The sequence below is a fragment of the Ziziphus jujuba genome, chromosome 4 (genome assembly GCF_031755915.1).
Source record: "Ziziphus jujuba cultivar Dongzao chromosome 4, ASM3175591v1".
Classification (NCBI taxonomy): Eukaryota; Viridiplantae; Streptophyta; class Magnoliopsida; order Rosales; family Rhamnaceae; genus Ziziphus; species Ziziphus jujuba.
This window is the reverse complement of record NC_083382.1, coordinates 17,132,326-17,158,884: the sequence shown is the minus strand read 5'-3', so window position 1 is coordinate 17,158,884 and position 26,559 is coordinate 17,132,326. Positions and strand designations below refer to the sequence as shown.

The window sequence follows — 26,559 nt, the reverse complement described above, 5'->3', positions numbered from 1 at the left end:
AAATATATATGAAAATTATTTATTTATATACATATATTAATACTTAAATTTTTTTTATTATTAGTTAAATGTTATAATAGTAATCTTAATTTCAAAAATCTAACAAGATACATCTAACTACTTATCAAGATTTTAGTTTTTGAAGAGAATAAATTATTAAAGAACTTAAAATATATAAATTTATCAAACACTACATGTAAAATAAAAAGTGGGATTCAAAAGCAACTCAAAACACACATTTACACTATTAGCATGTTAGATATGCAAAACAAATATAGAAATAAAATAGCTGTATTACAATATATATATATATATATATATGTTTTATGTTTGATATATTTTCTTTCAAGGGAATAAATAATAGTACATTTCAAAGACTAATTATTCTTTTTTAAAAACTCAGAATTATTATTTCTGTATTTTTATCTAGATAAGCTTTAAATATATATTTATCATATTTGTAATATATTTAAATTTAGATGGTTTATCACATTTAAAAATACATAAATAAATATAAAAGTTGATTTTTTTTATTGATTTTAACGAAATTTGATATTTTTAAATGCTAAAGTTTGAATCTAATTCTTTAGTATTATCAAACATATAAATAGGAACCAATATTTCATTTTCTTTTTTTTTTTTATTACTATGAATAGTTATTCCAATTTTAATTAAAAAATCATTTTGTAAAGCTTATGTTTAATATTGAAGGGAGGAAATGAAAAGAAAAGATAAGATTAATGAAGAAAGGAAATAATATGAAATGAAACAAAAATGAGTTGTTTATAAAATTACCTTCAATGCACATTTCTAGTAAGCCACCTAAATAATAATTATATGAATAAGTTTGGAATATTGAAATAATTCATTAAAGACTTTTCCTTTTCTACATTTACCTCTTAATTTTGAAAAGAAAACAGATTTGCTAAACTAAAAAGAAACTTTGTTAAAATAAAAGGACAAATTCCCTCCCTTTCCTGTCCACTTTATTTTTAATTATCTAAACAAAGGATTCATATGTTTTCTTTTCTATTCCCTCTAATCCTTCAATCCAAACACAGTGTTTCTCAATAAGAAAAGGTTCCACTAGTTGAGTTCAAAAGCAATTTCAACTTTAACTTTGTGAAATTAAAAGTATCTAAATCATGGATTTTGATCTATGACAATGTTAAAAAATTTACAGTTTTTTGGCTCAGAAAAAGATTATCAATGTCATGTAGAATGTTGTTAAGCTTATTCTAAATGACACTAATGTAAAGAAATATGTTACAAAATCATACAAAAGCAAAAGATAAAAAACTCAAAAAAATTACAAGAGTAGCAGCTTTTGCTGCTTAGAATTGCCATTCAAGTATTTCGGATTTCTTTTAAATAACAATAATAATAAAATAATTAGAATTGCCATTTAGGTATTTCGGATTTCTTTTAAATAATAATAATAAAAAAAAAGAATACTCTTTAGGATTAGTACCTTTAGTTGTTAATTATGTATTATGGTGACATCACGTCCTATTATAAGGTGAGAAAATATATCAAGAACTCAACTCTCTAAGCATGATGACTCACTCTAATAAATACTAGGGATATCTAGTAGCCCCTTGATAATTAGGATGGAGAAAAATCCCCATTCAAAAGATTTTGTAATTTATACATATACAAGACCCTACATAACTCTGCAAAATGTGAATACTAAATTGGAAAAACCAGCAAAAGAACAAGCACAAGACAGTTTCAAAATAAGGTAAAATTCGATGTCAAATGTGGCTCTAAAGGAGTACAGTTACAAGCAAAAGGCATTCTACAATTCAGTATGGTAAAATTGTTAAATTTCATTCCAGAACAGAACCTCTGACACTAACAACATCGTACCCATATAGGCAATGGAGACTAAAACAAGCTTCTAAGGCCTTTCATCAGCGCATCTGTGTGCTCAGGCTTCCCAACTGAAACCCGAACATAACCCCTCAACTCTTTATTGTTGTAGTGACGAATCATCACCCCCATTTTCGCAAGATCCTCCTGTATTCAAACCAAAATATGTCAATTTCCAAATTGCCTACAAGAGACGAAGTGACATATGCAATATCCACGTATTAGCCAGCCTAATATACCGTATGTATCTTTTATGTCATCCCTCCAATGTTTGACACATAATCCCATGCATTAAATACTCATTGAAATTCAAAGACACCATCACTGACTATAGTTTTCTCACTCTCAACATATGCCATAAGTCTATCATCCCTACCATAAGTCTATCATCCAAGCCATCTTAATTTACCTTAAACTAGCTTCTTTGAGGCGGTTTCGAAGAAAAGAGGTAACTTTACAATGATAAAAAGGGGAAAGAACAGAACACAAGAGACAAAGGTGACGTTTGTTAACGTGTTTAGTTTTTGCTTTTTCTACCAAATTGCATGTTTGTTTGGTTACTTCGAGTGTTTGTTAGTTTAAGTTAGTGGTAGTTATTTTTTTTCCCTCCTTGGGTTTATAGTTAATTAAGATTTCTAACTACAACTAACACTAACAAACACAATTGCAGTAAGCAAACTACACTCGATTTAGTAGGAATAAATAAATAAATAAATAAATAAAAAAAAACCAAACAAGTTAACAAACGGCACCTAAGGCATAAAAAAAGTAAACCAAACCCTTAAAAGTGATATCTTCTTACAAAAACAGGTTTCCTATTCATGCATGCATATGCATCTGTGTCTGTGTGTGCCTATGTCAGCTTGTATGCAAGCACGTATTGTATTTTTACGTAGATATGCACCTTTAGCTTCTTAGCATCCACTCCTGATGTGACCTCACAGAGAATGAAATTAGAATAGCTTGGATATGGATTTAGAAATGGCACATCTTTTAGAAGGCCAAAGAGCCTCTTCCTTTCTTGCAATAAAGCGTCTTTCACCTTCTGGCATAGAGAAGGAAGCCCATATTAGATATGCAACTCAGCAGAAGAAATATTAACAAACCCCTTGTAGCAAGATATGTAAATTATTTAATTACATAGCCATGAAAAAGATTGTGGAATCTATAAAAACAAAACAACCTCTAGATAGGTAGGATTTTGCAATGCTGCACAAGCAGCAACTTCCGCAGCAACAGAAACATTATACGGCTGCTTTGCTCTCCAAAGGTACTCAATAAGGCTTAATGGAAATGCTCCATATCCAACACGAAGTCCAGCTAACCCTGCATCAGTTGCTCCAATTTAGGAATCTAATCACTTCATAAAAGATAAGAAAGATAAAATTAAGATATTCTTAGAGAGACAAAACACACTGCAAAACAATTTTGTTTCTGAAGTAACAGAACATAAATCTAACATACAAAGAACATCCATTGGTTAACAATTTTATCATACCTTCAATTTGATATCTATACAGAAGAAAAACCAAAACATCCAGGTGATTACACTAAGCACAACCAAATTTACGTTTTTCATTGATCCAAATGTTTTACATGAAAGGCATCGAAGAACTTTAGGTTTCAATTATATATAATCATAATATTGGCAGAATGTACTTCACATGGTTCCCATTGACTGGTTGAATACATAGACAAATTGGGACACATGTTGAATGCATTGATCCCCTATTCATTCACCAATTAAGAATGTGAGAATACCAGCTCTTTTGCTGAATGTTCGAAGAACAATTAAGTTCTCATGCTTCTTCACCCATTGCATCCTGGATTCGATTCCTGAAAACTCAACATATGCTTCATCCAGCACCACCAATATGGGAAGCTCAAGGATTTTCAAGAGAGTCTCATCATTAATTATACTGCCATGGAACAAGTAGCAATATAAGCATAATATAACAGAACAAAACCACATCTACAAAGTAAAGTAATGGCATGAAGTTCCAAGACCAACATTTCATGCAACTTTTCTCTTTAAGCAAATAAAAGAATATGTAATGATTGACAGATGTCGAACTTTTGTATATACAAAAGGAAGATCATTAAGTCAACATATATGATGCAAAAGAGGGCATATAAGGAAAGATTACTGAACCAAACCACAGCCTTCCTAATGCTTGTTGATTCTCACAAGAATTCCAAAACTGAAGGCACAAAAGTCCTTTTCATTTTCCACAGAAATACAAAGAACAATGATGATTGAGAAAAGAAATGTTGTTAATTCAAAGAAATGTTGTTAATTCACCCCTCGTATGAATTAAAAAAGTACCATGTTTCCTTTCTATAGTGTTCAAAACTAACCAAAAAGTACTACCACAAAATAAAAAATTAAAAAAGAATAATTAATAAAAAAATTAAAAAACACTACCCAAAATGGAAAGTAGACTCATAAAACTGGAAAGAGAAAAAACCAAACTAACACTAGAAACTCCTAATAGTTGACCTAATAATCATGACAGAATCGATACAAAATTATTCCGATTCTCCTACAAGATATTATTGATTTTTAAAAAAAAAAAAAATCTAAAATGGCAAAAAACACAAAATTAGCCCCAAGTGGAAGAATTTGGTAAAAATCCACATAAATTGTAATAAAGTAGTAAATTTTGTTCACCAGATTGTTTCGCTTCCAAGTTCCGAGACAGGTGTTACTTTAAAATTCTGACATTATTGATCCCAAACACAGGACCCCGCAATGCAACCTAACAGTTCTTATGATACTCTCATAAGACAATAAACTCTACAGCCTAATTTCCACACAAATACATAGTGCCAGATTGTATTAGAATTAAACAGTATAAATCTAGAGCAATATTGAGCAGGCTGAACAACCAGAAAAACAAGAAGTCATATTAATGCATCTCCTGAGCCAATAACGGTGATCCTAAAACCTCTTTCTTGTCTTTCATACACAAGCTCACGCTTGTTCACGTTCAAAGTAAAGCTCAGTTTGCACTTAATCGCATTTAGAGGTTATTTATTCAAAGTAATGCTCAGTTTGCACTTAATCACATTTAGAGGTTATTTATTATGTTCTAAACTCATGGAACTGAATGTATGCCAATGTCATCTACTATGACGCCATAGTAAAGTTCCACTTTAAAGAAACTCATCCAATGAACTGGATTAGGCAGTTAATTACTTTACTGGTATGACACATATTAGAGCTGAAAACAACCATAGAAGGATAATCATGTCAAAATTCACAGACAAGCAACTGTTGAAATTACCTGCCATCCGGATTGTTAGGAGATGTTAAGAATATGCATTTTGGTTTTTCCCGTTCCACTGCATCTTTAATGAGTTCTACATTCAAGCTAAAGTCTGAATTCCTTGGAACTGTAGAGTAACAGAAAAATGAAAGAGATTATGCACATTATATGTGATACATAAGTGCAAAAGCCAACAAACTGTTTTTGAATGATTCCAAGCAGAAAGTTATAATTAGAAATTGGAATGTTAAATTTTAAACAGACTTGGAAACAATTATAATAAAACATCAAATTTTAAACAGACTTGGAAACAATTATAATAAAACGTTTCTACCTTTAATGACAAGTGCACCATTTACTGCAGCATCAAATTCATACATGGTGAAGGTTGGAGGGCAGTCTACAATCTTGTCACCAGGATCAAGCACACTTCTGCAGCCGTATATTAATCAGGAATAAGGACAACCAAAGATTAGGAACTTTTGATTGCCTAAATTAGGCATCGCAGCATAATCTGGAAATTATAAAACAATTATGTTCTAACCGCATAATTAAATCAATGAGTTCATCCGCACCACATCCAGCAAGTATATAATCAGTTTCAAGGCCTGAATCCTCTGCAAGTGCAGCACGCAATCTACGGCTTTCAGGGTCGGGATAGACATAAGGGAATTTCAATGCACCCAAAGCTTCAAAAACCTACAGAAAATCTGAAACTACAATGAGGAGACAAGGCAGTATCAAATGTTCAGGCTACTACATTAGTTAAGTGTAAATTGATGCTTGACATATAATTTCCACAAAAGGCTAAACAAAGAGATATTAGGTTGCGTATGTGACTTGCCTCCGGAGGAGGACCATAAGGATTTTCATTTGCATCTAATTTGATGATATCCTCAGGCTTCCTTCCAAGCCGGGTTGACAAAACCTATAGCAAATTCACTTGGATATCAAATTAACAGAACATGATTAATCAGTGAAAAATTGATAGTAAAGGTGCGCATTAAGCATAGTTAACTAACAAATGACAGTGATATTTAAACAACCGAAATAATCAACACCAAAGACACTAAAAAGACAACAAATTCACAAAAGCATATAGACAGCAGTATGAATAAGCAGAAAGCAACAGAATGTTCTCTCTAACAAATCATTTCTAGTAACAATGGCTCAAAAGAAGATGTTTATATATATATTTTCTTTTTCCCTTTATATATATATATACATATATATATACATTTTTCCGAACTCAGTCAAAACCATACTCGGATTATCAGTCATAGACATTATCCATTTGCCAATATACCCGAAATGAAAAGCAACAAAACTCCATTTACTTGAAATTGCATCAAAACTTCAACATCATCATCATCATCATCAAGAAGAAGAAAAGAAAAAAATATTGCAGTTGAATAATACCTCAAAAGGCAAAATGGGTTGATAAGGAGACAATTTCCTTAAATGGGGTCGAATGAATGAGTCACCAGTCAACCGCTGTTGACCACCGTTGACTTGTTGTTCCACTGGGATTGTGGATGCCATGGATACAACCCTCTTGTTATTTCCTTCAACTGCCCAACCGGGTCTACGACTGTTTTTTGTTGTTTTGATAAAACACAAATAAGGAGAGGGGCAGAGCTCAATGGCACCCATAAATATCTCCCCCTTTTGGAAGCAAAAAAAAAAAAATATATATATATATATATATATATATATATATAATTACAAAAATTCAGAAAAAAAAAAAAAGGAAAAAGATAAGAGTGCCGGAGGGATGCGAGATGGGTTGCAAACCAAAGTGGCCAAAGTTGGAAAGAGGCGGAGGAGCCGTGGGAGTTGCCGTGCCGTTCAGGCTTTTAGGGTTTTGCTCAGGCAAGGGAGCGTTGGGAATTTGGCCGCTGGCTTGGATTTTAGTTTACTTGACTGCGCTATATTTTAGAAGCTATTTTGCTAACATGGCCGTTGGTTTTAAGTTTTGTTTTGTTTTGTTTTTGTTTTTTTTTTTTTTTTGTGGGTTTGAAAATTAATTGTGTGTTATTTGCTTACACAGGTGGCTGTTGAAGAGCCATTTTTTTTATAGGAAAAAAAAACAAAAAAAAAAAAAAACAAAAAGGACTAATATGGCTTTAAAATCCTTTTGGTATAGTTGATGATATAGAATGTAGAGATTTATACAATAGATTTGTATAATAGAATTTTTTTAAAAAGAATTATTATTAAAAACTTAATAAATGTTTAACTATAAATATAAAAAATGTATTAAATGTTCAATAGTTTCTATATAAGCTAAAAAAATTATATTAAATGCTCAGTGTCTATTTGACAGAGTTTTTTTTTTGAGTTAAAAGCTCTACTTGAATGTTAAAAGTGTTTTTGTTAAAAAAAAATATATATATATATTTGGTAAAAATTAACAAGCACTTGTCGACTAAGAAAATAATTTTTTAAAACTATTTTAGAAAAGTCCAAATTTTATACTCTCTAAAAAAGCTTTTCTTTTTAACTTATATGAAAACTTAATGAGCATTTAATGTATTTTTTTAGCTTATATGAAAATTTATTGAGCATTTAATGTAGTTTTTTAATTTACAACCAAATACTTATTAACTTTTTAATAAAAATAAAAAATTTATTATATAAAACTCTACAGACTAAAACTCTATTTTTATCAGCTATACCAAATGGATCCTCATTGAGTTTTCATATAAATTAAAAAAAAAATTTTAAAAAAAAACATAAAATTTGAGCTTTTCTAAAACAGTTTAAAAAATATTTTTTTTTTCAATAAGTTCTTGTTCACTTTTGTCAAATATCCTTATTTTTTAACAAAAAAAACTTCTGTTTTTCAAATAGAGCTTTTGATTAAAAAAAAAAAAAAAAACTGTGCCAAACAGATATTTAAAAAAGGAAAAAAAAAAGAAAAAAAAAAAAAGACTTTCTACAAAGTAGATGATTTTATAACAGCAAAATCATTTAAAAAAATCACCAGTTAAAATGATTATTGAATCAGCATGGTAAATTAATACCAAATAAATTTTTAGTTCGTTAATATATTTTAAATTATTATAAATTTGAAGAACAAAAAAATTTAAAAACCAACACAATTTATATTCAATTGTGAACGTATGTTAAATATCTATTTTATTATTATACTTTCTTTTTTTTTTTTTTTAATGAAAGGGGCAATATATATAAATATATTTGGTAATATTTTTTGGGTGAAAAACATTTTTTTGTAATGAATTTTTTTATTTTTTTATTTTGTATGCCTGTTGGTTGATTTGAATCATTGTTTCTTAATTTTTTCTATCTGAAATGTCATTATAGGGGAATAAGAACATGTCAAATTGAAATTCATTCTAAAAACATAAATGAATGTTAAAATTTGAAATTCGCACACACGGTATTCTTTAGTAAAAGGCGAAAGAATAGTTCGCTCTGTGTGCACCGCACGGCTCCGTAGCTATTGTCCATTCTCAAATGCTTTGCTTTATAGCTTGGACTTGGTTTTATATTTGTATTTCACAACAAATGTGGGACACTGGTTCTTCTGCTTAATGGAGCTTAGAAGTTAGAACCTTCTACCCATTTAGCCATATGACCTCACAACAGTGTTATTTAAGGCTCAAAACTTAGTGACTTTTTATGGTTATGCTTAACTAGTTACATTGAACTTGGAAAAACATGTATAAGAAAGAATTATTAATATTCAATAAGATAATTCAATTATTTCTTAGACGAATTTGTTTTTACCTCATTTGGGTTATGCTTTCAATCATCTTGGAGCAGAAAGCATAGAAGCTTGGGGAGCAACTGTCATATGGTCATTTGCAACAGATGTAGAGGCCAATGCATGAGAAAACATATACATTATATTTTGGTCTACTTCCATAACTCCTTCCAAGACTTTCACTACTGTAGACATGAGAGGCCTTCTTGTATGATCATTTTGCAGACACCAAGCAGCAACCTTTATCGTCCTCACCATTTCTTCCTCCTTGTTTTCCATTTCTTCATCCAAATCTTCAACAATGTCAATGAGCTTTTCCTCTTCGGCCTTCTTCTGCAACATTTTAAGTAGGTGAAAGCTAGACTCTGACCGTGAAGGATCGACATTTTTCCTTTTGGTAACAATTTCAAGAAGGACAATACCAAAACTGTATACATCAACTTTTACGGTGACCCTTAATTGTTGCCACTCAGGAGCTAGATATCCAGGAGTTCCTCTCATTGTGGTTAGGACTTGGCTCTCATTTCTGTCAATCAGTGTCGACAGGCCAAAGTCAGAGACTTTGGCATTGAAATATTCATCTAAGAGAATATTATGTGGTTTGATATCTAAATGTATTATCTTCTGTCGACAATCTTCATGAAGATAGGCCAACCCCTTGGCTATGTCAAGGATGATTTTCTTTCGAGTTTGCCAATCTAGAGTATGAGATCGGTCCCTCGAGAAAATCCAATTGTCCAGAGATCCATTGATCATGTATTCGTATACTAGCAGCCTGCATGATTTTTCTGCACAAAATCCGACCAACTTCACAAGATTAAAGTGGTGCAGGCTTCCAATTGTCTCAACTTCTGCTAAGAACTCCCTCTTCCCCCGACTCATTTTATCCAACCTCTTCACTGCAACTCTGGTTCCATCTGCTCGAATTCCTTTGAACACAGATCCAAATCCTCCAGTGCCTAGCTTTTCCTTGAAATTTTCAGTTGCAACTTCCAAGTCCTTGTATGAAAAAGAAATGAGCATTCCAGGAACTTGACTCATATTGTCTTCCCCATCCTCATCCCCATCTCCATCCTCCAGTTTTTTCTTCCTCAACATCACAAGGCACGTGATTATTATAACAATGATAATGAAACCACCAGCCATAGATAGTGATAATATTGCTGCCAAATTCTTTCGAATTCCTGGAGGTGAAGATGGTGGGAGAATCTCTGGTACATCTCCTCCTAATGGTGAAGGACTTGGTGACAAATTTGGTTGAGGTTCAAAAGGAGGAGACGGTGGGATGAACTCTGGTGGCGAAGGACTTGAAATTCCATTTGGATTCAGTACCTTTATAAAAGTGGCTGATCTTCTATCTGTTGTTTGTTCTTCTCCAACAGAAACAATCTCAGATGGAAAATAACAAGTTCCATTTGAAATATCATTCTCATGGATGAAGACAGCTGCATTGCAAGAACAATTTCGCTGACAGGCTAGTAAACATGTGTTTTGCTGACCAGCTTCAATTGCATCCTTTGAAATGTTGATGGAGTAAGCAATGTTCCTTACTTGCATCAGATGGTATCTGTTTGAAGAAATATTTTTGCAATCCGAGGTAACCATATCAACAACATTGGTGCTAGATTTTTCTCTTGTAAAATACTGGTACATCCTTAAATGACCATCAGTATCGAGTTTTACGTACTCAATATACGAAAGAGGATATCTTGGCGTAGATATTCCAAAGTTCTCAAGTTGTTGCATTTCATATCTTAGTCCAGATATCGAATTTTGATCATTCAAACTGTAATACATCATAGATTGACCAGAACCAGTATTGAGAAATGCAGAGAAATTAGCATCAGATGTTAATGTGGGGCATAGAAAGGGCCATCCATCCAGAAGGACGTGAAGGAACTTGCAACAAGTTTCTGACCCTTTGTTAAACTCTGCCCAATTAATAATGTGTCCCTGGGATGTTCAAAAGATTGCCAAATCTTATATTCTTCATCATTACTAAATAGAACCAAATTTCCTTCTTCAGTAAGGTTCATTCCATATACAGAAATACCTGATATATTGGTTGACCACACTCGTATCCCCTCGGAGTCTCGTAGTACTAAGCCTTCATTGCTTGTCAGCTGCACAGATGCATTCTTTCGAACGGGACGATTTCTGTTGGCTGCCCAAACTACATTATGACCTCCATTTCCAAAAGCAACAATCGACAACAGGTAGGAACTGCAGTTTCCAGTGCAGTAAAATCCACAATAGAAACCAACATTATATGTGTGGTTTCTATTTTCTAGTAAAACTGTCATCTCCCATCCATCCATGGCATCTGGATTGCTGTTGTTCCAAGTTGAGGGAAGGCCTGGATCAAGGTAGTATATAGAACTTGTTTCTTTGTATTGTCCAGTAACTGTAGTTGAAAGTCTGAGAAAGTAGACATAAAAAATAATAGGAAGAATATGGAATAGGCAAGACATGATCTCTATCGAAATTTTCTTCCAACTCCTTGGTTGGAGAGAGGGAAAGAGAGGAAGAAAAGAGTTGGAGGGGATGGTGGATGGGAAGGGATTGGTCATTAATTGGTTCCAAGAAGAAAAAGTAATTTTCAAGAGTCAATTTACTTGACTAAATGCCATTTAGTGAGAAATTAATGGCAAAACCAGGTTCTTTATTTTTATTTTTCTACTACTGTGCTTCAACAAATCAGGTCATCTTATCAATATTTCGGTGCAATCCTATAGACCTGCAAAAAATTAGTTTTCTCCACATATATCATACAGCTTTAATGTATGGAAATTCTATATGATTGACAGTTAACCACAACTCAACAATGATCTACGACCACTAAGACTTTATAATTCTTAATCAAGGTCTTTATGATCAACGAAATTGTAATCCATCCCATACTTCAGAAAAAGAAAAAGAAAAAAAAAAATTATAGGACCCATTATTTGGTAGGAGTTTATATAGGTTCCAATTTAATAGATCTAGTCAATATTCAAACCGATCCGATCCAATATATGTCAACTACAAATTTATTTAATACGTATAAACCATTAAAAAAATTACTAATTAAATAACATATCAATGATAACATGCATAAAAAAGATTATATAATTTTTTTAAGTTAATGTATGGAAATTCTATATGATTGACAGTTAACCACCACTCAACAATGATCTAGGACCTCTAGGACCTCTAAGACTTTATAATTCTTAATCAAGGTCTTTATGATCAAAGAAATTGTAATCCATCACATACTTCAGAAAAAGAAAAAGAAAAAGAAAAAAAAAAATTATAGGACCCATAATTTGGTAGGAGTGTATATAGATTCCAATTTAATAGATCTAGTCAATATTCAAATCCATCCAATATATGTCAACTATAAATCCATTTAATATGTATAAACCATTAAAAAAAATTACTAATTAAATAACATATCAATGATAAAAATTCGAACTTTAAAATTTTGTAAAATATTATATATTTATTGGATTGAATTGATTCGGATTGGTTATTTTAAAATAGAAAAACTAATAACTTGATCCAATCCAATTGGATTTTAAAATTTGCAATCCAATGCAGATTGATCCGATAAAATTGAATTTGATTGGATGGATTGGCTTTATTGAATTGGTTATAATTTTGTACACCCTTTAATATTTGGCATTCTAGCATGCTAGCACCACTCTAGGTGCCTGAAACTGCCAACTTCATATATCACATTCTTTTATACTCGCTAGAATGTAAAAATAAGTCTCTAATTCTCAGTTTAATTATTTATACTTAAGTAGGCAAATTGATTTGATGACTTAATTTTCCAACTATTAACTCATTTTAACTGAAGTTAAGTAAAAAAATTTATGTAAACAGGTAAACTTACAATTCGGTAATAGGTTTTAGTCATTTGAAACCTTAACATTCTTATAAGCAAATCATAATAAGAAGTTCAATAACAGAACACTGAAGATGAAAAGAATCACATTAGCATCCTTTGTTCTTCCAGGAGTGTGGGTTAGGAATCCAAATAAATTAGCACAGGTACAACCTTGACGTGGGTCAAATCCTTTTAATCCTCTCAAAAAAGCAAGTTAAATGGAGAAACCTCTATTTGCTTCCATATCTCTAAGGTTAGCTGAAAAATAACAGAACCATCCTAAGCATGTTTTATATGCTAAAGGAGCTGAATGCCCATATAATTTGTATAAAAGTATAACTGATTTTGAATTATACTCAAAACAACTTGTCAAACCTGGTGTCATAAACTCTATTTTATTCTCCTTTTGTTTTGTTTTGTTTTTGCCCTTTCTTCTTTCTTAACTTCATAGTTACATTCATCTAGGAGGATAAGAGCAGATAACAGTGGTTCTGCAAAAGCATACTAAAGATGGCCCTGCTGGTATTATACACAAAGTTCCTCTCATTTCATATTCCAAGTGACTTAATTAAATTACAATCACATCCCAAATTCTTTATAGGCTTAATTAATTACCTTGCGCTTTAAACTATAGACAATCAAAAATATATATTATTAATAAAACAGAAAAAAAAAATTTAATTGTTTCTTTTTTTGCTCTGCATTTTGAAATTGTGAAATTACCAAAAGAAAAAAAAAATGATAATGTAAAAAATCATACCAATGCTCTCATTTGTTTTACCACCACAGTTATGATTTATCATCTTGGAGCAGAAAGAGTAGATGCTTGTGGTGCGACTGTAATATGGTCATTTTCAACAGAGGTGGAAGCCATTGCATGAGAAAACATGTAGACGATGTTCGAATCAACTTCCATAACTCCTTCCAACACTTTCACTACTGTAGACATGAGAGGCCTCCTTGTATAGTCATTCTGCAAACACCAAGCTCCTACCCTTATCATTCTTACCACTTCCTCCCTGTTATTTTCCATGTCTTCATCCAAATCTTCAACAATATCTATGAGTTGGTCCTCCTCAGCCTTCTTCTGCAACAATTGGAGTAGGTGAAAGCTAGAGTCTGACCGTGAACGATCAACATTTCTCCTTTTGCTAACAATTTCAAGAAGAACAATTCCAAAGCTATATACATCAACTTTTACAGTGACTTTTAATTGTTGCCACTCAGGAGCAAGATACCCAGGAGTTCCTCTCAATGTTGTTAGGACTTGGCTCTCATTTCTGTCGATGAGTGTGGATAATCCAAAGTCTGATATTTTGGCATTGAAATATTCATCCAAAAGGATGTTATGTGGTTTGATGTCAAGATGTACTATCTTCTGTCGACAATCTTCATGAAGATAAGCTAACCCTTTGGCTATGTCAAGTATAATCTTCTTTCGAGTTTGCCAATCCAGACTGTGTGCTTGGTCTCTAATGAAAATCCAATTGTTTAAAGACCCATTAGTCATATATTCATATACTAGAAGCCTGCATGATTTTTCTGCACAAAATCCAACCAGCTTTACAAGGTTAAAGTGGTGCAGGCTTCCAATTGTCTCAACTTCTGCTAAGAACTCCCTCTTCCCTTGACTCATTTTATCCAACCGCTTCACTGCAATTCTTGTACCATCTGCTAGCACTCCTTTGAAAACGGATCCAAATCCTCCACTGCCTAGTGTTTCCTTAAAATTCTCTGTTGCCTCTTTTAACACCTCAAATGAAAAACACATTGGCATTCCAGGAACTTGCTTGATATTGTCTTCTCCATCCTGCAATCCGTTCTTTCGCAACATCATCAGGGATGTGAGAATTAGAAGAATGATGACGATCCCGCCCGCCGTAGATCCTGATATTATTGCTACTAAATTTTTCTTAGGCTTTGAAGGCAAAGCATGCGGTGGAGGTGGTAAAGGATTCGATGATCCATTCAAATTTAGTACTTTCACAAATGTAGCTGACTTGGAACCATTAGTTGTTTGATTCTCTTCACCAGTTGAAAGAATCTCAGATGGCATATAACAATTCCCATATGAAGATTCATCCTTCTGATTGAGGAAGACAACTACACTGCAGGAACAATTTCGCAAGCAAGCTTGTTTGCATATGTCTACTGTCATGCCTTGTTCAATTAAAATATCTGAATTGCTGATGCTGGAGAGACTTACATTCCTTACCTCTACGAGATCTGGATCAATCGGGCATTCTTGGGTGACCAAATCAACTCCGGCAGTACCAGATCCCTTTGTGGTATTATAGTGGTAAGTCCTTAAATGCCCATCCCTATCGAGTTTCAGATACTCAATGTACTCAAGTTGAGATGTTGCTTCAGATGTCCCATACCTCACAAGTAATTCCTTTTGTTCATCCTCTACATATTGTAGTCCAGAACGATTTCTTGAATCCTTATCCGGATTTAGCTGATAATATATTAGAGATTGACCATCGCTAGTATTGAAAAATGCAGAAAACTTAGCAGTGGGTGTTACTGTGGCATAAAAAGGACCATCTCTCCACAAGGTCGAAAAGTAATTCGCAACTAGTTTCTGACCTTTGGGTAAACTCTGCCCACTTAACAATGCATCAGTAGGATGATCAAAAGACTGCCAAACAATGGCACCTTTCTTATCAAAGAGAACCAGATTTCCTGCTGCTGTAAGGTTCATACCCTCCACAGATTTACCTGATGTATTTGAAGACCACACCATATTTCCATCCGAGTCTTGTAGTACCAATCCTTTATCTCTTGTAAGTTGCAATGACGCATTCTCTCCTACGGGGTTGTCCATGTTGGCTGACCAAACTACATCATGACTGCCTTCTCCAACAGCAACAACTGAAAACAAGTAGTCGTTGCTGTTTGCAGTACAGTAGAATCCACCATAAAAACCGAAACTACGACTGTAATGCTTTATTACAAGGAAAACCCTCATTTTCCATCCATCCATGATCACTGGATTGTTGTTGTACCATGTTGATGGAAGGCCTGAATCAAGGTAGTATAAATAACTGGTTCTTGTAAATGAAGAATTTCCAGTCATTGCTGCTGAAGTTTTAACAATGAAAACACTGCAAATAACAAAGAGAACACACAATAAAGATGCCATGATCTTTGATAAATTTAGACCCCTCTGGTAGCCTGGTAGTCCTGTTCTTACTCCTTGGTCGGGGCACAGAGAGAGAGAGAGAGAGAGAGAGAGACCAAATCAATCTGAAACTTTGAATAAAAATAATGTTTGACTAAATGTCAAGCTGAACCAATTCTTTTATTTATTTATTTTTTTTTACTACTTTGTTGAGTTATTTATTTCTACCTTTAGAAAAAGATCGATTGCTGTCTTTACATTTGCATATTATGGTGCATTCATGGCCAACACCACCTGATGCAATGGTTTAAATTTGCAAACTTTTTATTACTCTTTCTTTTTTTATTATTTTATTATTTTATAAAAGCTCTAATGTGATTGATGTCATCCAAATGGATAATAGGAGAAAACAATGCTTTTGTACAAATATTATACGGGATTTAAGTTTTCATATAAAAAAGTAGCTTTTAGTCATGATACTAAAAAGCTTCTACTTTATTGATTTGTGAAAGAAACCCTTACATATCTTCTTGTGAATTTCCATATATCTTCCCCACCAGCTTCATAAGCCAACTGGTCTAGATTAATCCAGACGTTCAACGGTGACAGTCGACCCCACCATCCAACAACCAAATTCAAAGAAGAAAAATTGATCAATAATTGGAGGTCTGTTGGTCACATAACGCGTAACCCACAGCATACGTCACAGGGAATTGAACAAATTCCAAAAGTAGTTAGTATCTAATATGGAAATGGCACCAGATCCAACTTGTAGTAAATCCCAGATGGAAAAGAGTTCCAATAAAAATTTAGATGAAAAATGAAAAAGAAGTTTCTCTCTCTCTCTCTCTCTCTGTGATAAGATGAATGATCAAACAGTTCTACACAGTTCCTGTTAATAATTTAAACTTCTAAAGTCAGGTTTTCTAATTACCAGCTAATAAGATGTCTTATTAGGAATCACTATGCTAAAGTCTCGATATGACCCTCATAACATTCTTTAGCTAACAAACAGAAATTCAAGCACCAAAAATCTCCAGTTGCATACATGCCTTTACTTTCCTGAAGAGACTGGATTAAGAACAGTAGCCAAATCTACGTAGTTCATCTGCATTTGCAAAACCATACAGGAACAACCTAGATCACTGTCAATGACATACATAAAGCTTTTTACTGTCTGCTTACCTAGAAGTGCATTATATTTCTGTTTTCATGCTTTTCTATTAAATTTTCATAAACATTTGGGATATTCTCATAGGTCATAGATCCAGCTGACACTATTAGATGGTAGCATGACATTGTTTACAGCCTCACAAGGGTTCTTCAATCCAAGGTGATGGCTTCTTATTCTAGTTAAGTGATCTTTCTTGGTGTACAAAGCAAAAGATGTTGATATGATTGTTTCAGCAAAATGATCATAAGTTTCAATGGAGTTTAGAGTAAAATGATTTCTCTTCCATCAAAATAAATTTGTTTTCCAATTCAAAACTGGCAAGGAAAATAACGTCCTAATTTTTCAATAACAAAAAATTATCTTAGAGTGGCATAACCTCTCCTTTACCAGTAATCACCACAAGAGCATCTCCCTTCCTTGAAATGGTGAAATCGACTAGAATCACGTACAATGATTTCCCGGTTTTTGATATCAGATATGTATTTAAAGGCAACATGACAATCGCTACATATACGTAAGTTCTTCATCACCCTTATCGGTACACCCTCATGAGTATTCAATAAAGCAAAAGCAACTGCCAACTTTTCACTGTGATGTGCCAATTCATATTCTTTTTCCTCAATGTCCATGTCATGCAAAACAGAGCCAATATCAGGCTCATAACCTCGTAACTTCATCTCTGCGGTCAGTTCTTTCAGATACAAATCAATCTCCAAAGATTTTGGATGGGATTTGTCACTCATGCAAAACTGGTGAACTTGATTCTTTATTTCCAACCAGCTTATACCCGGTTCCTTCTTAACATTCCTATCTCTCATGCTTCTCCTCACATTGGAAACTTCCTGCCACCTTCTAGCAGAAGCATGGATATTGGAGAGTAGCACATAAGAAGCTGAATCCTGTGGGTCTAGCCTAAGAACTTCTCCGGCAATTCGACTCGCCAAGTTTGTGTTCTTATGGATTTTACATGCAGATAACAAAGTTTTCCATATGATTGCATCTGCTTTAACAGGCATTGATCTTATCATAGATTCTGCTTCTTCCAGACATCCAGAACGACCGAGTAAATCAACCACACATGTATAATGTTCTAGTCTAGGCTTTAGTCCATACTTCTCTACCATCAAATCAAAGAACTCAATCCCTTTTTCCTTCAATCCACAATGACTACAAGCATAAAGCAAACTTAGGAAAGTAATATCATTGGCTTCCAACCCTTCATGCTCCATCTGTTCAAATAGCTTGATGGCTACATCTCCTTTACCATGAAATCCATAAGCAGCAATCATAGAGCTCCATAATACAACATCCACATCTTCTCTTTCCATGAAAGCTTTCACAGAGTCTTCCAAACTCCCACATCTTGAATACATACTAACTAAGGAGCTAACAACACCAACTACAGAACTGGACCCGGCTTTGATTGTCTCAGCATGAATCTGCTGACCCTGTCCAAGTGTTGCCAATTCTGAACACGAACTGATTACGCTAACAAATGTGATTTTATCGGGTTTAAAACCGGCAAGTTTCATGACATTATACTGATCAAGAACCACCTCCGGATACCCATTTTGAGCTTTTCCGGCTATAAGCGTATTCCATGCAACCACATTGCGAGTCGGCATTGATTTTATTACCTTTTCTCCTTCTTCCAAGCTACCAGATTTCATATACATGTGGGCCAAAGAGCTGCCAACAACCAAATTGAACTCAAACCCACATTTCATTACATAAGCATGAACCTGCCGTCCTGCATGTAAAGATCTCAAACCCGCACATCCCCTCAGAACACTACCCAGTGTGAAATTATCAGGCAAAAAACCCAATCGATGCATTTCCGAAAAGATACCCAAACCCTCTTCATTGAATTCAAACTGGGTCAAACCAGTAACCATGGCGTTCCAAGTCGCAACATTCCTCTCGGGCATTTCTTCAAATACTTTCTTGGCACTTTCTATGTCGACACTTTGCATGAACCCATTAATGATAATGTTGCAAGACATGATGTTTCTCCTTGGCATACGGCCAAACAATGCTATAGCAGTCTGTAACTCTCCGGATTTGGAGTACATGTTGAGGAGGTGATTCGAAACAAACTTGTCTGAGGAACACCCAGATGTAACAATCAAAGAATGAAGCTGTTTCCCCAATCGAAGTGACCTTTTGGGGATGCATGCTTGAAGGAGGTGAGAGAAAAGAGATGGGTCTGACCATAACTCAAAACTGAAGCTCTCAAAGGCTTGTTTGATTTGCCCTTTCGAGCAAAGACTGGTAAATTCTTCAGTTTTAGATGCAGCGATGGAGGTGGTGGAGGCAAAGCGAATGCCTTGGATGTTTAGCTTGTTGAAAAGACAATAGAAGCAAAACTTGCCCATGCATCTGGCTTGCTGGGCTTCGTTAAGCGTTTATTGTTTTTGGTACTAAAAAGTCGAAGTAAAAACTAAAAACAAAACCAAAAAATAATTAAAAAATGTGTTCAGTAATTCGATCGATGTGGCAAGAAGGATTTGTGATTAAAATTATACATTACTTGTCACTTGTCTGTAATATCATCATGCATGTAAATTGCTTTACTACTGTTTTTTCATTTTCAATTCCTGCACCCAATTTGTGTGATTGATTAACAAAGTTTATTGGAAATGGTTTTAGCGAGAATAAAACTTGTTAAGGAAAAATGAAATAATTTATTTAATAAACGGGACACGTTTTATGAAATTTATATTCATTTTTGGAAATGAAAATAACAACACACATACAGCTATATATATATATATATATATACACACATACACGAGGATTTCTAAGGTGTGGATAGCTTGCATATGGATGCATTCAAAACTGATGCTTTTTAGATGAAAATATTAGCTTTTCTATATACTATATACATCAAAGCTAACGTTTTCACCCAAAATACGACCCATCAACACCATAAAATTCTATTACATATATATTAAGATTTTGCATCCCATTATTCTTCAAAATTTCTTGAAACTGTAGTAATCTAATGGTCAAATGTATTTTTGTTTTCACCTTCTACTTAAGAACAAAGTAAAAGCTTTAAAATTGAAAATTCGGCTCAAATTACTAAAAGTTCCAACATGAGCGAGGAACCATCAAGTAAATTTGAAACAAAGGCTCCTAGTCAAGCATGAAAGCTAAGAAAGGTAGAATCAGCACTGAACAAATTCTACGTCAATAACTTCTTTGGATACTTGCTAGAAATTTTCATCGATGTTACAAAATCTACATGAGAAGAAAATAAATTCTTTCATCAAGCCTGCAAGGAAGTGTGATAAATTCATGTTATGGAAAATGCATTAGGCTCAACTACCGAAATTTTGGTATCTTAGATCGGAATACTTTACATATACATGATAAAAAATAATTACACTTTTTTTTATACATTTAACCAATTAAAAGATATATGGTTTGAGAGCTAATAACCGTATGACTAATTTATTTAAACAGTGACTGGTGATGGTACTGAAGGAGGGACCCGGTTTTCGACTGGGATTTCAACGAATTCTGAGAGAATTGCCCGGAATTCATCGCCTGTCATTGTTTCCTTCTCGAGAAGGACTTCTACAATCTTGTCGATGGCCTCACGGTTATTCTTTATGTGGGTCAATGCAATCTCATATGCCTCATCTGATAATCTCTTGACAGCAGCATCAATGTCTTCAGCCAGCTTTTCAGACATTGAGTTCCTCGCCATCATTCTCATGATGACATCAGCACTCTGAGCTGACGCGTCCATTAGTGACCATGGGCCAATCTCTGACATTCCGAATGTGGTTACCATCTGCAAACAAGTCAATATAATCCCTCAAGTTAGAGATGTCAATGATCAATCAAGATAATACTCTTAGAGCTATTGGTTACAAAACAAGATAGAAATCCAACATAAATTGTCAAGAAAGACGATCGGAAAAAGCAACAATATTTTATAACCAAGAATCACTTTATAAAGCTACAACTCTTCCAACATCCAAGCAAGCGAGAAAAACTGAACCATTTTGCTTCCTTCCATACCCAAAAATAACTAAAAACTCCCTTCTACGTTCTACCCAGCCACAGAGAGAGAGAGAGAGGGGGGGAAAAAAAAAAACACAAAGATAAAAAATGACATTATATGACAGTGAAATTGCTTAGAGCACACCATTGACATCGTGTAGTACCTGTTTGGCCAAACCAGTAATCTGCTGCAAGTCACCAGCTGCACCTGTTGTTACCTCGGGTTCCCCAAATATGACTTCCTCCGCAGCTCTGCCACCGAGTCCACCAACAATTCTTGCAAACAGTTGCTGCTTGGAGATCAAGGTAGGGTCATCTCCAGGAATGAACCAGGTAAGACCCCGTGCCTGACCTCGAGGGATCAAAGTCACTTTTTGTACAGCATCATGCCCTGGAGTCAAAGTCCTGTATAAAAGAGAATAAAGCACTTTTAAATTCTGTAAAATTTCCTCCTTGTAGTTGATGACGCTAGTAATCTGAGCTTCATGAGCATAAATACAATGAACAAAACCATGAGGAAATATTAGCCCCAAAAAAAAAAGGCGATAGGTGATATGGATCTTATAATCTGCTACCAACCTCCAGAATAGATTCGACAACAATCACTACAGTGGAAAATAAGCAGCATCATCAGTATAAAAACTTGGTTAGGGTTCATAACCAGAATAAAATGCTACTCAGGTGCAAAAGCAGCAACAGTTCTATCAAAACCAAGATTGACTGCACCCAAGCTAGATATGATAACCTTCCGGGTCAATCAGACAGTTTAAGTTCAAATTTAATCATGACTTGCAATCAGTTTGAGCTCCAATTAGCATCACATTCAACCTGTTAGAAGTTCTAATAAAGTATATTAATGATAACTAGTTACACTTGATTTTATCTCTACTTTGGCATGGTCTTTAATTAATACAGGCAATCAAAATTTCATAAGCTTAAACTAAAGCATCCTTGGGAGGGTCCCTTTGAATTTTGTTTAAATATGGAATCTATAAGGCATTGATCATTCAGAGGTAGCATGTTGCAATCACAGGTAAAGGCAAGGATGGACATAAAACAAGTACTAAATTTGATGAGACATCTAAATTTTAGACCAGAAAACCTTTTCAAGTAACGTGCAGATTTATGTTGACTAAAGATTGTACTTTACTAACTTGCTACATTGCAAATTATATATTCTTTACTTATTTAAGGGGAAAAGAAAGCAGATATCTCACTCACCCGCAAATAGCATGCCCAACTTCATGATATGCCACCAGACTTTTGCTTTTCCCATCTGTCATTACTGTTCCTTCCATTCCAGCAACAATCCTATCAATTGAATCATCAATCTCTTTAGATGATATTGCTGTCTTCCCACGTCGACCAGCTAATATAGCAGCCTCATTAAGGAGGTTTGCAAGGTCTGCTCCACTAAAACCAGGTGTTCTCATTGCTATAACCTCAAGAGAAACATCACCATCAAATTTCTTATTGCTACCATGAACTTTTAAGATCTCAGTTCTTCCTCGAATGTCAGGAACATCGACAGTCACCTGCATTACAAATTAATATTGAGTAATTCCAATGCAGATCATTGCAATGAGAACTAATTGAATTACACATACATCCCTACCTGCCTATCGAACCTCCCAGGCCTCAATAAGGCAGAGTCCAGAATGTCTGCCCTGTTAGTAGCTGCAACGACAATGATACCAGTGTTGCCTTCAAAACCGTCCATTTCTGTCAAAAGTTGGTTAAGGGTCTGTTCTCTTTCATCATTTCCTCCACCAATTCCAGTACCTCTTTGCCTTCCAACAGCATCAATTTCATCAACAAATACAATGCAAGGTGCATTCTCCTTGGCCTTCTTAAAAAGATCACGCACTCGAGAAGCACCAACACCAACAAACATTTCTACAAACTCAGAACCTGAAATGGAAAAAAATGGAACACCAGCTTCTCCAGCAATTGCCTTGGCTAGCAGAGTCTTTCCAGTTCCTGGGGGACCAACAAGAAGAACTCCTTTAGGGATGCGAGCCCCAACCGCAGTGAACCTCTCAGGTTTCTTCAAAAACTCCACCACCTCCATAAAGTCCTGCTTGGCTTCATCTACTCCAGCAACATCATCAAATGTCACACCAGTGTTTGGTTCCATCTGGAATTTGGCTTTAGATTGACCAAAGGCCAGGGGGAAGCCAGGACCTCCGGGCCCACCCATACCTCCAGATGAACGCCTTGAGAGTAGAAACAAACCCCCAATTAGAATTAGTGGGAATGCCAGATTCCCAATCAAGTTGAATAACAGAGAACCTGAATCCTCTTGAGCATTATGCGCTGCAAAGTCGATGTTCTTCTCCCTGAACTTCTGAAGGAGCTCCTGGTTCAGCCCAGGAAGTTGCACCCGAACTCGCTGCACCCTGTTCCCTAACTCAGGAGAAACAGCTTCAACAATTGCTATGGTTCCGTTCTCAAATAAATCCACCTTTTTAACCCTATCCTTATCCAAATACTCCAAAAACCTAGAATAAGACATCCTCGAGGAAGAAACTCCTTGGTCATCAGCATTAGCGTTCCCTCCAAGTAAAGCTGGTGCACCAATTCCAACATTTCCAAGCAACAACTTTAAGAAGCCTCTTCTTCCTTCATGTTGCCTACCCTCTGAAGATGCTTTTACAACAGCAGCTTTTGTCACCTTTCGGAATGATAGAAGGTTTGATGAAGGGAGAAGATGCCTCCCATAGAAGCTCTTGCTTAATGCTGGATTAGTACCATGAGTAGATAAACCATTTCCCACAAGGCATGCTGATGACAATGCCATCTGCAAGTTCCAAAGTAAAGGCATTCTATGGTGAATATGTCCAAAAGCTAAATACAGACATGTTAAATTATCAGTTAAGAAACAGAAAACATTGAAACGAGGACTTAATTTTCATATGCGAGAATTATATCATTGGAATAAACAAGAGAAGAAATAAAATGAATTAGAAGTATTTCAAATAGGTGCTTAATCACTCCGACAAAGTGGACATAACTTTTCCCATGACACTAGAAAACACAAATGCAAATTATCACTACAAGAACACATTCAAAAACTAGTTGAAAATATAATCAGCACAAAGACACAGGAATTATCAATTCTCCGTCCATGTTACATCAATCTAATACTCTATAAGAACATTCAAATAAACCATTTTTTTTTTTTCCCCCTCTTTCCCCTGAACATATCCATAACCTTGTTACTTCTTCTCGATTCAAACACCATAAATTGTCCTCTACGTCAAAAACCCCTTACAATTTTCACCATCCACTAGCATTCATAAAAGAAAAATACATAAACTAATAGGTTTTTCCAGCACAATTACATTATCGCCCATCCCCATCCAAACAAGCAACGAACTGAGACCAAAACACTTCCAGCAGAAACGAAATGATAGACTAACAATAACAAAGATTGAAGATTCCCAACAATTTTATCGTTTTCTAATCAAAAAATTCAAACTTTAACATGCTAAACATATTTGACACCAAACACAGACACCGACCCATTACAACCCATTACGAAGAAGTAAGAGAAGAAGAAGTACGAACCTTGAAAACAGAGAGCAAATAGAGAAGTAATGGAATTGAAAGAGAGGAGCTTCTTGGCCTACTTGGCGCAGAGAGAAGGCGTGGGGTTTTGAAGGAGAGGAGAGGAGAGGAAAAGAGAGAGAGAGAGAGGGAGAGAGTTTTTAGTGTAATATTTTGGAGTGGATGTGGTTTGGGTTTGGCATACGTGTCTGCGTGTTAGCGCTTGGTTTGTCTGTTTTCGCTTGCTTCAGATTTTTCGTGCCGTTTTGGGGAGCTTCATTTTTCTCTTTGGCTGGTCAGCAAAACTTCTTTTGCTTGATTTGAGATTTTTTCTGGGGTTTTCACTAGTTAGCTAAGGATGTTAAAAGGGCACGTCACACGCGTGTTGCAAGTGTGGCTAGAATAAAATTTGAGATTTATAATTAATAAATTGATAATAATAGTAATAATAATAATTCAAAAGAATAAATTGACAAATTGAATTAAGAAGAAGAAAGACTAAACAAAAATGAAAAGTCCAACTTATAAGGAGAAGGTGAATGTGGTCCATATCAATCCAACTTTATAAAGAATGATGCAAACTGGACGCCCTATAGGTGTTTGACGTTTAAAAATCTTCCTATAAGTTTTCCAATTAATTTATTTTATATAGATCCAATTATTATATTAATAAGATCATTTTTATAAGGACACAATATTAAAATTAAAGAAAATAAATATCATTAAAAAGAAAAACAAAACAACAATTATGAAAGAAACACCAATTGAATAATATAAAAGTTATTGTTGTGAAAATTTATCCACAATATTATGTAGTATCTAAAATACAAAAATTTAGGAATGGATGAGATTAAACAAACACCCTAATGGTGTTTTTGGAAGCTTATTGTCACTTAGCTCTAATCATACTTCAATGCTTTTATTCTTTTTTTCTAAATCTCCAAAGGTTCAAATTAAATTGCTTCAATGGTGGAAAATGATGGAAGTGGCATGGGGATGGTGGTAGGCGTATAGTGTTGGTGATGGAAGATGGATGATGTCCTGTACGCGAAAAAACAAATTCTTAAATAGAACTCGAGTTTCCTCCACATTTCTTAATTTTGTAAATTACAAAAATAAAATAATATCTCCAAAACTAATCAGCTCCTATAAGTTATAATCCATTAATAAAAATAAATACAAAAATAGATAATAATTATCAATTATTTACCTACCAAGAAATTGGGCTTCTAGGCATGAGATCTCATAAAATGTTGAACTAGGCCTCCCTTTTAACCTAACTTCTAAATGAAAAACTTGCTCACTTCTAAGCTTATTTTATGTCCTAGTTGCATAAAATAATGATATTCGACCTTTTTTAAGGCATCCAAGACTATCCTGCTTAGGGATACCCTTTTGAACCGATACCAAGAGTTTAGTAAGACATTTTTATAAATTGAATGTAACTCAATAACATAAAAGTGAAAAATAAAAGCTTTTAATAGGAATTTTAAAACCATAATCATATCCATCAAATGTTCCAATTTAAAAGAAAGAAAAGGTCTATCCATCAGAGCATATTAAAGAGAGTAACTGAGTCTAAAAATAAATAAAGCAGAATAAATAGTAGTTTCATATGAAAGCAGAAAAGAGATAATACATCAACAGCATAAGAATAACGAAGGTGACGATGTGATAATGACAAAATGTTTTAGGGTGATGATGAAACGATGCCTAGACTTATTATATACCAATTATCAACCGAGGTCTGGGAGAACAGTTTAAAAATACAGAACTATGAGCTTAGTGAATAAACAAATACGATATTATAAAAATAAATATTATTTTTAGACAATTATTTATTTTAAGACCTCACTTTCTCTCTTTGAAAAATCCCTTATTTTAATAAATAATTTTCACAAAACCCTTGATTACAACCAACATAGCAATTTTATGAAACATAAAATAAAAAGATTA

General features: G+C 34.2%; 6 protein-coding genes and 1 non-coding gene across 7 annotated transcripts; all 7 read right to left on the bottom strand.

Moving 5' to 3' along the window:
• Positions 1-1,708: 1,708 nt before the first annotated feature.
• On the bottom strand, positions 1,709-7,110 carry LOC107417219 (histidinol-phosphate aminotransferase, chloroplastic-like). The gene is made up of 10 exons (XM_048471149.2): positions 6,936-7,110; positions 6,561-6,806; positions 5,986-6,069; positions 5,686-5,840; positions 5,476-5,573; positions 5,160-5,268; positions 3,634-3,791; positions 3,056-3,198; positions 2,777-2,917; positions 1,709-2,019 (listed from the first exon to the last, which is right to left on the bottom strand). Exons 2-10 carry the CDS (start codon positions 6,792-6,794, stop codon positions 1,888-1,890), a joined length of 1,254 nt encoding a protein of 417 aa, XP_048327106.2. The 5' UTR covers positions 6,795-6,806; positions 6,936-7,110; the 3' UTR covers positions 1,709-1,887.
• Positions 7,111-8,482: 1,372 nt separating this feature from the next.
• LOC112491476 (U5 spliceosomal RNA) lies at positions 8,483-8,596 on the bottom strand. Its single transcript, XR_003055760.2, has one exon. It is a non-coding gene; the product is annotated as a U5 spliceosomal RNA (small nuclear RNA).
• A 311-nt stretch (positions 8,597-8,907) lies between these two features.
• On the bottom strand, positions 8,908-10,681 carry LOC107417213 (G-type lectin S-receptor-like serine/threonine-protein kinase SD2-5). The gene has a single exon (XM_060816132.1). It carries the CDS (start codon positions 10,669-10,671, stop codon positions 8,917-8,919), a length of 1,755 nt encoding a protein of 584 aa, XP_060672115.1. The 5' UTR covers positions 10,672-10,681; the 3' UTR covers positions 8,908-8,916.
• Positions 10,682-10,721: 40 nt separating this feature from the next.
• On the bottom strand, positions 10,722-11,441 carry LOC125422029 (G-type lectin S-receptor-like serine/threonine-protein kinase SD2-5). The gene has a single exon (XM_048472472.2). It carries the CDS (start codon positions 11,439-11,441, stop codon positions 10,722-10,724), a length of 720 nt encoding a protein of 239 aa, XP_048328429.2.
• Positions 11,442-13,199: 1,758 nt separating this feature from the next.
• LOC107417214 (G-type lectin S-receptor-like serine/threonine-protein kinase SD2-5) lies at positions 13,200-16,170 on the bottom strand. The gene has a single exon (XM_016025810.4). The coding sequence runs from the start codon at positions 15,885-15,887 to the stop codon at positions 13,542-13,544; it is 2,346 nt and encodes a 781-aa protein (XP_015881296.3). The 5' UTR covers positions 15,888-16,170; the 3' UTR covers positions 13,200-13,541.
• A 931-nt stretch (positions 16,171-17,101) lies between these two features.
• On the bottom strand, positions 17,102-19,681 carry LOC107417225 (pentatricopeptide repeat-containing protein At2g41080). Its single transcript, XM_016025827.4, has one exon. It carries the CDS (start codon positions 19,413-19,415, stop codon positions 17,424-17,426), a length of 1,992 nt encoding a protein of 663 aa, XP_015881313.3. The 5' UTR covers positions 19,416-19,681; the 3' UTR covers positions 17,102-17,423.
• A 647-nt stretch (positions 19,682-20,328) lies between these two features.
• On the bottom strand, positions 20,329-24,912 carry LOC107417227 (ATP-dependent zinc metalloprotease FTSH 2, chloroplastic). Its single transcript, XM_016025829.4, has 5 exons — positions 24,625-24,912; positions 22,670-23,854; positions 22,276-22,589; positions 21,219-21,459; positions 20,329-20,842 (listed from the first exon to the last, which is right to left on the bottom strand). The coding sequence occupies exons 2-5, from the start codon at positions 23,852-23,854 to the stop codon at positions 20,501-20,503; spliced, it is 2,082 nt and encodes a 693-aa protein (XP_015881315.3). The 5' UTR covers positions 24,625-24,912; the 3' UTR covers positions 20,329-20,500.
• Between the last annotated feature and the right edge of the window lie 1,647 nt (positions 24,913-26,559).

Excerpts from the sequence above, each read along its gene's own strand:
- LOC107417214 (XM_016025810.4), bottom strand. The coding sequence starts at position 15,887 with ATGGCATCTTTATTGTGTGTTCTCTTTGTTATTTGCAGTGTTTTCATT.
- LOC107417213 (XM_060816132.1), bottom strand. The coding sequence starts at position 10,671 with ATGATGTATTACAGTTTGAATGATCAAAATTCGATATCTGGACTAAGA.
- LOC107417225 (XM_016025827.4), bottom strand. The coding sequence starts at position 19,415 with ATGGGCAAGTTTTGCTTCTATTGTCTTTTCAACAAGCTAAACATCCAA.
- LOC125422029 (XM_048472472.2), bottom strand. The coding sequence starts at position 11,441 with ATGACCAATCCCTTCCCATCCACCATCCCCTCCAACTCTTTTCTTCCT.
- LOC107417219 (XM_048471149.2), bottom strand. The coding sequence starts at position 6,794 with ATGGGTGCCATTGAGCTCTGCCCCTCTCCTTATTTGTGTTTTATCAAA. Across the intron at positions 6,070-6,560 it reads AACCCATTTTGCCTTTTGAG|GTTTTGTCAACCCGGCTTGG; the intron begins GTATTATTCAAC and ends AATTTGCTATAG. Across the intron at positions 3,792-5,159 it reads CCTAACAATCCGGATGGCAG|TATAATTAATGATGAGACTC; the intron begins GTAATTTCAACA and ends GTTCCATGGCAG.
- LOC107417227 (XM_016025829.4), bottom strand. The coding sequence starts at position 23,854 with ATGGCATTGTCATCAGCATGCCTTGTGGGAAATGGTTTATCTACTCAT. Across the intron at positions 22,590-22,669 it reads CTGGGAGGTTCGATAGGCAG|GTGACTGTCGATGTTCCTGA; the intron begins GTAGGGATGTAT and ends TTTGTAATGCAG. Across the intron at positions 20,843-21,218 it reads TTACTGGTTTGGCCAAACAG|ATGGTAACCACATTCGGAAT; the intron begins GTACTACACGAT and ends ACTTGTTTGCAG.